This window comes from Empidonax traillii, unplaced genomic scaffold (genome assembly GCF_003031625.1).
Source record: "Empidonax traillii isolate 1590-97213 ecotype Southwest subspecies unplaced genomic scaffold, ASM303162v1 scaffold129:size1329583, whole genome shotgun sequence".
Lineage (NCBI taxonomy): Eukaryota > Metazoa > Chordata > Aves > Passeriformes > Tyrannidae > Empidonax > Empidonax traillii.
The window spans coordinates 535,904-546,440 of record NW_020955322.1 but is presented as its reverse complement, the minus strand read 5'-3'; the positions used below and the strand labels follow the sequence as shown (position 1 = coordinate 546,440).

Below are 10,537 nucleotides of genomic sequence, written 5' to 3'. Positions count from 1 at the left end.
AACATATGTGATTGGACTGCTCGGGTCCTCCAACGTGCTCCACCGTGACATGAGTCACCAGCTCGTGCATCGTGCTGAAAGTTTTCGAGCATAATTTTTTAGGAGTCTGGTCCAACTCAATCCACTTACAGATGAGTTCCTGTTTGATGGGCTGCCTCATGTAACGAAAGAAGGCACCCGGGCCGTGGTGTGGAGCCAGGTTCACGTTCAGGTTCATACCACCGTAGTTATGAAGCGAAGAAGCAGCAAAATGCTCTGTCCTGGAGGCTGGTACTTGAGTGAAATGTTCAGACCTGGCGTACATTTCTCCAGGTAACCCCAGTCTGAGCTGTCCGTTTAGATGGCCACCTGGAGCTGCATGGGGAGGCTGCTCATGGAGTCCAGTGAACAGAGAGGGATTCCCAGCTTCTGAGTGGTGGTGGTGGTGACCATGGTGTCCGGGGTAGCTACCTGTTGTTGAGACAAATAGTCCGTGGTGAGAACTTGCAGGGGGGTGCTGCTCGGTCAGCCCTGGCATGAGTGGGGGCGGCAGGGCTCTGCGTATGAAGAAGTCCCTACCTGCTGCCAGAGCCTGGGCTGGGTGAGACACAGGGTAAGGGGCTGCTGGTGACTGCGCCGGGCCAAACGCTCCCGTTTGACTAGAGACCACCTCGGCTTGGCCTGCCATATGATGATGATGATGATGATGATGATGGTGGTGGTGGTGGTGGTGGTGGAGCTGGTGGTGGGGATGAGGGGCAGGGCTGAGCTTAAGGGCCGCGGGGTGATGCTGAGGAGGAGGATGAGGATGGTGGCGGTGCCCCATGTGTTCTGGCCGGAGTGGCTGCGGCCCGAGGCGGCACTCTGCGGCGTGCTGCCCCGGCTGAGCGGCGTGGGGGCGCCCGGCGAGGCCCGGCAAGCCTGTCATGCTTTGAGGGGGGTGGTGGTGGCGAGGAGCCCCCGCCAAGTCTACTAATCTCAGCGCCGTTTTCCGCCTGGAGAGAGCAGCAGGGTCCATCACTGGGATCCCCAGAGCATCCACGCTCATTAGCTTCTAACGCTAAAAAGTCACCTGACAGCGGGAGGAGAGAGACACACAGAGAGGAGGGGGGCAAAAAACAACTTTTTTTGTCTTTTCCTTCTCCCCCCACCAAAAAAAAAAAAAAAAAAAAAAAAAAAAAAAAAAGTTTCCTAGTCCCCCTGCCCTGGCGGGGGGGCACGGGCGGCGCTGCCGCGGGCGGGTCGGGGGGGCGGCGGGGCCGGGGAGGTTCCCCCGGAGGGGCCGGGGAGGTTCCCCCGGCACGGCCCGTCCTGCCCGGGCCGCGGGAGCCCCTCACGGCCCGGCCCGGCCCCGGCGCCGCCCCGCGCCCATTGGCCGCCGCCGCCGTGACGTCACCAGTGACAGGTCCCGCCGCCGCCTCGCAGGGTTATCGCTCGAGCGGCGGGGGGGGTGCGAGCCGGGGCCGCGCTGCGCATGCGCCTGCACCGGACACCCCCCGTGCCCGGGGGGCTCTGCCCGGGGGGCCCGGCCCGGCCCGGCCCGGCCCCGCCGCTGCGGCCGCGGGAACAAAGCCACGGCCTCCCCGCGCCTCTGCCCGTCCCCGCTGTCCCGCCCCGACGCGGGGGGCCGTCCACGGCTGAGCCCCGCCAGCCCCCCCGCCGGCACAGCGCAGCGCGGGTCGGGGCGGCCCCGCCGGGGCGGTCGCGGTCCCGGTGTCCCGGAGGGGCCCTGGCACTTGCTGCCAGCGCGGGGAGCGGGTCCTTCCCCGCAGAGCCCGCGGCTGGGGCCATCCCCTCCCTGGCCGGGCGTGTCCGGCCGGGACCAGGCTGCCGCGCCGCTTCCTGAGCCCGGACAAAGCATCCCTGGGAGACCTCTCGTCCCCTTCTCCGCCTCTGACAAGTTTTAGCAGTTATCTCGTTACTGGACGCCGGAGCAATGCGAGAAATCGTGATGTTCAGGCTGAATCTGAGTGTTTAACCCAGAAGAGGGAGTCTCTCTCCCTTTCCCTCTCTCTCACTTTCTCTCCCACACACTTACAGGGTAATTCTACGTAAAATCCTCATCCTTGGCTTGGAGGGAAAACATTTCCAGACATTCCTAGTGGACTCGGTTCTGATGATTCTCACTTGAAGGGAATAACACGGTCTGCAGGGTTTGCGTGCTAGTAATGAAAGTGTAGGTTTGGGTTTCAGCTGGATGCACTGAGGCCTTATAGGTTTAGAAAAGCTTAGGGCTTCAGCACAGAAGGAAGCATCTGCTTAAGTTTTTAAGAAGGGGATTGTGAACTTAAAAAAAGTAAATGAAACATGAGGAAAGACTCTTCTGCTCCAAGAAATAAAACCACATCTCTAAATATCTGCCCACTGTATTAGCACAGTGCTCGGATCATGACATAAGAACAGCTCCCCCAACAGCCTCTCAGTCTTATGAAATAAAGCACTGATTAATTCTCTATCCACCGTGTCAAACTCTAAGTACTTTAATACATTGATTTGCTGCTAACTTGCTAGTGGATGCTTTACCAGATGCATGCCAGGTAAAGCTCACGGCGTATAATTATGCATTTCCAGAAGAATGTAACAGTTTTGGCAATCGGTAGTTTTTTCTGACGTAGTAAAACAAGAAATGGTTTGGCAATGTCAACCCAGCTACTTTCATAACAGAAGCTACCAGCCAATTGGAAACCATAAGATTAAAGAGTAGGACATACATAACCACATTGGGGACATTTTTGTCACAGCTTCACATGCTCTGAGTTGGCTGTAATTTTGGCTCTGCTTGCATTTACCATATCTCCTCTGTAACACAAGGCTGATATGCAGGTAGGTAGCCATAGATACATCCTCGCGTGCATCTTTCTGAGTGGAGATGATGAAAAGTGACAAATGATGCAATTAGCTCTCCATCCTTACATAACATGTTTACGCAGGCAATTGAAACCACACACTCTCCTCACAATATCTCAACTTTCTAGTCTACTTGCTCTACGAAATGGATTTGACAGTCCTATTCATGACCATCTCAATAGGAGTGCACGGAAGAGACAAACGTTAGGAAGTATGAATCTGTTACTTACAAATGTACTGAGAGTGTGAATCCCAAATAAAGCTGCTTTCCTCATACCTCCTTAAAACACTGCATCTCTACATACTTGTTATCCGTCAATTGTGACACTTCTCAGTCAAGGGAGAAAACATCTGGAACAGTTTGTCAATTAAAAAAAAAAAAAGTCATAACCGGTGTGCCCTAAGTTCATTTCAAACGTTGTGATGATTTCTCGCCAGACACTCATGGCTCTCAGCGTGCCCCTCACTCAGGGATGTCTCTCCCACCCTTTCTCAGACAGTGCAGGAGAACCTGGCCCTCGGTGTCCGTCCCTGTTAGGTGAGGTTGCTGTGGGTGGGGGAGTGTGGCGGGGGCCGCCACATGACTGCAGGAGGCGGAGAAACGCGGATGACGAGGGAAGCGGGCCCAGACCCGGCCGGGCTCCGCGCATCTCCCACAATGTTTTGAAAACTTGAACACCTGTCTGTGCAGCCCTTTGGCAGCTCGAGCTCATCTACTGCTGCCACTAGAGAGGTGACCGAGGTCTCCTGCTTCTTGGCAGCGGCCTGAGCCATGACTGACCAGACATGCCGGGCTCTCGGCAAACTCTCAAATGTGTCAGCATCAGCTTCTGCAGGGCCAACAGACTGGCAGTTTGATCCTGAGTACAAATTTTCCTGTTGCTGCTACGTTTGCGACCCCGTCCGCAGCCCCCGGCCCCAAAGCTCACCCGGGCTGGAGGGTTGTTCTGAAGAGCTGATATGTTCTAGAGATGAGTCACAAACGTTTCTCGTCGCTCCAGCTGTCCTCCCTTGCCTCAGACCCGGCTCTCTTGGGGGAGAGGCTGGCCGGACAAGCACCGGGAAAAGGCAGGAGCCCCGCACGTCGGGGCTGTGCTCTCAGAGAGGCTGAGCTGTCTCCCTGCTTTCCGTCCTGCCGTGCCGGACCCAGATCTCCGCCTGCCCACCCCTCGGGGGTGCGGGGCAGAGGCGGGCAGCCCCAGCTCTTCGGCCTCTGCACGCACCCCCGCCCCTCGCCGGGCTGCCGGGCCTGCGGTGAGAACGGCTGCACATCTCCTTGCTAGGAGAGAACAGCTCCAGTTGCTCAACGGCTTTACCTTCTCCTTGGTTTTTGGTAGGAATCTGCCTACACATCAAGACCCTTTTCGCTATCTCTAACAGAAGACAGAGCCAAATCCTGCTCTCCCTTATAATCGTGCTCAGCGCAAGGCATATCTCCTGCCCCCGGGAAACATCAGAGAGAGTAAAATCTGACCTTCACTCACCCCATGTTCTCCCACTTCCACCTTTGCGGAAACTTCCCTTCCCCACGAGACAGCTAGAAACTATCCAGCCTGTGCCCGAGGGCTGGGATGGAACAGGATGCTCTGAACACTTCAGACAGGTGTTCCGGGGGTTATCTTTAGGCTTAGACTTCCGAACGAGAGGAGGTGAGCGAATCAATCTGAAAAAAAACCCTAATCTTTACTGCGAGAAAGTTAAAAAACCCCGAGGAATAGAAACAGAGAGGACCGAGAAGTCACGCTGTGCAATTCCTTATCCCCTAAACTCACACTGGGTAGGAAGGGATGAGGGAGGCAGACTCAGGACGTGAGCCCGAGTCCCTGCCTGCCCCCGCAGAAGGCACTGCTTGTTAGGAAGATGTGGTTCAAGAAAGTTTTCAGTAAACCCAGCATCACCTCAGATAGGAGAGGGTACCGAGTAGCTCAAGAGCACACTCTGCCTTTGTTTTTATTCCCTCGTCCCATTCCTACTTGCGGGGACTTCTTTACTTCAAGGTTCCCGGACAAGGGGAAGCTACCTGCCAGACAAGCAAGGGTTTGTGCCTAGGTTTGCCTCTCACATTTTGTGACCTAGAGCTACCCTAGGACAAGCAAATCATATGCTTATTTTAAATAGAATATTTCATTCAGGACCCCAAGATTAAGGTATTCCTGTCAGATAAGCTGTCAGTCACTAACTACTTAGACACCATATTGTGGAAGCCTGGTACCCCTGGTAAAGATGATACATATCATGTAAACCCCATCAACAAGATCAAAGTCTTCTTCTTTAATAGGATCCAATACATGTCAAACCTCATTCCAATCAAATCGTCCGTAAATGAATTCAAGATGAATATGTCATAGAATAATGTGACAGTGCAATCACATGGGGTCAGGGGTTGTTGTTTCAATGAGAGAGTCGTCAAATATTAATTCTAGAACCTCCAAATGAATAGGCATTGAGCAGGATTAGGCAGCTGCTGGTGGGGAGTTCTGTCACTGATTTGTGTTTATGCAAGTACGTTAAACACTAAGCTGAAAAAAAATAGTCTCCTTTGAATTGTAAAAAGGACATATTTTAACTTACTTGACTTTTCCAGGATGTTTCTGTAAAGTCGTTTTCTTTTCCTCATTGCAAGGGGAGTCTTGTGCCTCATTTCCTGACTTTGTTCCTGTTTGGGGAGAGAGGTGGAAAGTTAAGAGCCAAACCATTTGTGTGTGATATGAAATGAGTAAGGTACTGTATGTCTTGAGCATCATGGATTCAAAAAGAAAAGGGAAAAAAATGGCAGAAAAACATAAAAACAAAGCAAAACACAAGTTAGGCAGTGAGAGGGGAAGAGAAGCTTTCTCCGAGGGGAAACTGGAGGCTGTCTCCCCAGCAAAGCAGCACATGTTTTATGGAGTCATGAAGTTTCCATGGCTGATTTAGGGGAAAAAATATGAAAGGACATCTTTTCAGTTCTCCTTTGATCTGACATTCACCTTCTGGCAGGCTATTGTAAGGCAGGTTTTTTACCAACTCGACTATATTGTTTACAGATCCCTTCCTCCCGAAATGAAATTCCGGACTCTCTGCGAGCCTCCAACACAAGTTGTTGTCTCAGCAAGGATTAGTATAGTACCACCCTGGCACTTCTCCCTGCCTATAATTTTCAGCTTGCTCTTTGCTCTCTGCAAGGCAGAGCACTGCCACTGCTGCAGGCAGAACTTTGCACAGCTTGCTTTGAGCGGCAGCAATAGCTTTGAGAGCAGAGCTGGGGTTGCAGTGTTCGAGTCTGAATTTTTACAGATACCTTTGAAATTCTCAGGGGTTGGTTTGTTTGTTTTTTTAATATAGAAAAGGTCTAGAATCAGTTGCTTCAAATGCTATTATTATTATTACTCTTGCTGCTATTATTATAGGGATTCCAGAGCTGAAAAACAAAAATCTATTCTAAGACAAACACTTAATGGTATTAATTATGAAACTTCATCATTGTATCACGGTCATATTCTATAATAAATAATCTGATATCCTCAATATTTTCAATGCTGTGACCAAAATTACTACCCATATAAGAATAACTTCAGGAATCCTTTAGGAATTAAAAGTCCTAGTCAAGTTCCATTCATCCTTGCACTTTTCTCGAGTCCGAGCAGCCAACACTGCCCCGCTAGAGAGACATTTGCAGGAGCTGAGCTTTATTGGCTAGGATATGAGGCTGGAGGAGTGCTCAGTTCCCAAGCGTTCGCCAAAACTTGTTGAAACTGGACAAAAAAAAAAAAAAAAAAAAAAAAAAAGCTGCATTTAAGATTTCAAATCGTTACCAGATGACAAAAACGAGGGCAAAACAGTTGTGGATTTCAGAGTAAATATTGACTAAAACTCTGGCTCGACCTCGCACGCTTTTCTCATCTGCACTGTGGAGGGTGAGGATGTCCAATTGCCCAGACCGGTCGGATCTCGGCCGGACCGAGCTCCGGGGCGCTAGTGCAAGGTACCAGTGCGGGCTACCAGTTCCCCCCGGGTGTCGCGCTGGGGCTGGGGCTGCGATGGGACCCGCCCCTCCTCCCTCCCCCCGCCCTTACCTAAAGGCTCATTCCTACACCCGGACGAAGGTGCGCGGCGGAGCGGGGCTGCAGCAGCCACGGCCCGCGGGATCCCCACGGCCCCGGGCGGGTGTGTGAGAGCCAGAGCGAGTGGGTGGCAGCGGGGACGGTGTGTGCCTCGCCGCCACCGGCTTGTTAAGCAACCTGTGCTTCCCGCGGCCGCGCAGGGCGGACGGAGCGTTTACCGGGAAGGGCTCGGGGCAGAAATTAAGTTCCCCGTCTGCGGGTGGAGCAAAGCCCCGAGCCCAGCCCGGCCAACGGGCTCCCCGCTCGGCCGGGGTCCCCCGGGCTGAGGGACCGTGGGTGACAAAAGAGTGGCAAGGCGAGGGGCCGGGGTGTCTCGGCGAGGACCCCACCCCGGTTCCCGCTGGTTCTGCACCGTGCCGGGACCAGGGGCTGGCACACTCATTTGGGCTTGGGTCAGAGGTCACCTTCGGAGGCATCGCCCAGGGCAGGGATTTGGGAGCATCCCTCCTTCCCTAGCCCGGCTGCCGATGCAGGACGGTCCCTCGGGGCCGGAACCGGGGTCTCAACCCCTCCGTGGGCTCTGCTCGAAGTTGGCGGCAGCACCCAATTCCCTGAGCAGCCCCCCCGGCTCTGCCCATGGGGGGGCGGGTGGGGGTCGGAGGGGGCCGGCCGAGCTCCCGGGCTCCGTCCCTCCCGTACCCGCCTATAAAGCAGAGCGTGCGGTGCCGGAGCACCGGGTCCCCCGGCGCGCCCCCTTGGCACCGGGCGCGGCGGTGGGCGAGGTCCTGGGCGGGGAGCGCGTCCCCTGGGACGCCTCCCCACGGAGCTCGCCATTGTCAGCGCTCCTCACCCTCTGCCCGCCGCCCCGGGCCCCCTGCCCCGCCTGGGCCACCGCAAAACCCGTCCGGCCCCGCCACTTGCCCGTCCGAAGGCAGCCCGGCACTGTCGGGGCCGGGAGCGCCTCCGCCCCTCTCCGCGGACCCCGCCACCCAGCTCCGCAGACCACCGCGCTCTGCATTGCTCGGACCGCCAGGCCGAGCCCTCGCCCTCTTTTGCATTCGGGGGGCAGGAGCGTCTGCCGGGGTCCCGCGGAGGGTGCCGGACCCCCTCTCGATGGCTCCCGCGCTCTTGTCCCTCTGGCCGCCCCCGCCCGCAGAGGTGCTGTCGGGACCCTGCCCCACGTGGGCGAGGGGACAGCCGTGCAGCTGCCCCCTGGCACCGCAGGGTTCCAAGCCCTTCCTCCCCAGGGTTTCCAAGCCGCCTGCCGCCGGGCCCCCCCGACGACAGCGAGCTCTCGTCCAGCCCTTGCGGCAGGCGATGGGGGCCAGCCAGCTGCCCAGGCACCCCCTGCTCTCAGGCACTTACCCCTGCGACCTGTTGAAGGTTTCCCCTCATTTCTGAACTGGCAAAAATAAAAGTGGGGGTGGAGGGGAAGGGAAAAGAAAGAAAGAATGAAAGAAGAAAACAATACTCCCCCCTTCCCCCCCCCCCACTAAGAACCCACCACCTCTTTGGCGCTTCCATCGAGGCGGTCATCCTTCATTTCTTCTTTTCTTGCTTTCTGGAAGCAGTTAGGGAATGTATGATGAAGCAGAAATGAGCCGTCAGGATGATATTTTAATGGCTTATATGTCACGTTGGTGCATGTGGCTTTGAACTGGAGCAGCTTTCGTTTCCTGCAGAGAGCGCACCGCAAATCCCACTTGATAACTTCTACAACCCACAACATTTTTTTTTTTCTACATTCACTCTTACATTGTATATTTAGATACTCTTCCTAAAAATACCTTCTCGTCTGCCTTCTCGTGTATTTTGTACCGACCTGGAATGATCACTTGTTTCCCCCTGCACTGGGAGGCAGGCTAGCACTGAACTACCTAACTTCCTACCTCTCCTAATGCCATCGCCCAGAAGAGTTCACAACAACGCTGGCAACTCTGTCCTTCGCTTAATTTTAGCACCAAATACAGAAAGCAGTGCAACACCTGCCTTAAGACCATGTCCACACCCAGGCGCTTCTAGAGCAAGTATACCTGTTGCTATAAGCTATTGCAATTCCATCAAATAAATTTGATAGAATATGTGCAAACGTGTAGATTCAGCTCAGCATTATTCTAAAAAAAAGACCCACCAAACCTTGTAAAGCTTCCCAAGATCCAAGGAAAATTACATTATATGTCTGCTTTGAAAGCTATCTCCATGCACCGAGAACAGGCACACTGCATCTGCAGATAAACTGCAGCCAAACATTCCTTCAAGGCATATCAAAGTTTATTTATTGTCGTTGTTTTTTGTTTGTTTGTTTGTTTTCTAGGCGCGATGGCCATTTTATACCTCTCGAAATGAGGCAGTTCTCACCCGAGAATGGTTCGCGCAGCTGAGCTGCTGGTCCGACTCCTCGGTACCTGCGCTGCGGATTGCTTACCAGCGGCTTTAATTGGAGAGGATGAGTTTAAAGTTTCTTTGTTTGGCACCAGGAATTGGAGGGGCTCGGATTGAGCTTCGAAGGAGGCAAGTGAAGGGCTGAACAAAGGCGAAATGTAAGGAGTCTGACTCTTAGCGAGCTTTTGGTGTTTTCGTTACTAGAAAATAATTAGAGCTAATGAATATGCAGGCAACTGAGTAAATAAATAATTTGCCAGTTTTATATATGGACACACATGAGCACATGCAGAAGTGTATCTATGCATACTCACACAAAGACGTCTATATTTTAAAGTTTCATGAGATTTTTTTTTTTTTAGTGCCGAAGCATCGTTTAAAATATTATACAAATGTTGCTCAGCTTAATTGATTAAACCACAAAGGCTTTCTGCTTTTAAATACCATACTTATACCTTTCAACAATCATTTTAATATATAGTCAATGGCTCTTTGTAGCGGGAACAAAAAAGAACTATCCACAGTTTTTCAATAGACTTTGAGCTGGGGAAAGACAGGTTAATCGAGGGTTGCATCTAGAAAACAACCAAGTGTTGTATGTTTGCACTGAATCCAAATGTCTGCATTTTTCTAACTAAATCAAAGGGAGTGTTATTTCTTTTTCTGCTCACTCATCTGAAGGTAAGTAAATTTTCTCTGGCGATCAAAAGCCTGGTCAGCAACAAAGACACCGCCTGCTTTTTCCACCGTCCTGGTGTGGCAAGTTGAGGAATTTCAATAACTGTGACAAGGGTGACTGATTTGTGAACTAGAAAAGGTTTGAATGTCAGAAAATTAACATTGCTCCTATCGAAGACTTTAATTTTTTTTTTTAAAGAAAAATAATAAAGAGAAAAGTATCCGGCAGTTTCATGCAGCAGAAGGAGAAATAATGTAGGTTTGTGAATTTTACAGTTTCATTTGAATAAAAGAGACTCCGTAGAAGAGAGAGTGAGAGAAAATGAGAGTGAAAGAGAAAAGAGAAAGAAAATAACAAAAAAAGGAGGCGAAACAAGCACAACAAAATTAGAAAGTTAAGAGTTCTCACCCACCTGCGTTTTGATGGGTGCAGAAAACAAGATTTATTTCAGAAACCTGATGGAGGGATAGAGTCAGCTACACAGAGAAATCACGCATGGTGTTTAAAAATAAAATCAAGTGCACCCAGCACCTACTCTCGGAAAGCTTCAGTTTTAAACAAGAGGAAAACACCTTCAGAAGACACGAGTCCCTACAGGGCTTCTCTT

General features: G+C 52.2%; 1 protein-coding gene across 1 annotated transcript in view; it reads right to left on the bottom strand.

Moving 5' to 3' along the window:
• The window catches only part of LOC114057380 (zinc finger protein ZIC 4-like), an 11,907-nt gene extending 10,790 nt beyond the window's left edge, over positions 1-1,117 (bottom strand). The window contains exons 1-2 of the mRNA XM_027883582.1: positions 559-1,117; positions 4-450 (exon numbers count right to left, since the gene is read on the bottom strand). Of these exons, the coding sequence (XP_027739383.1) occupies positions 4-450; positions 559-1,027 (916 nt within the window). The 5' untranslated portion in view covers positions 1,028-1,117. The remainder of the gene's footprint in view (positions 1-3; positions 451-558) is intronic.
• Between the last annotated feature and the right edge of the window lie 9,420 nt (positions 1,118-10,537).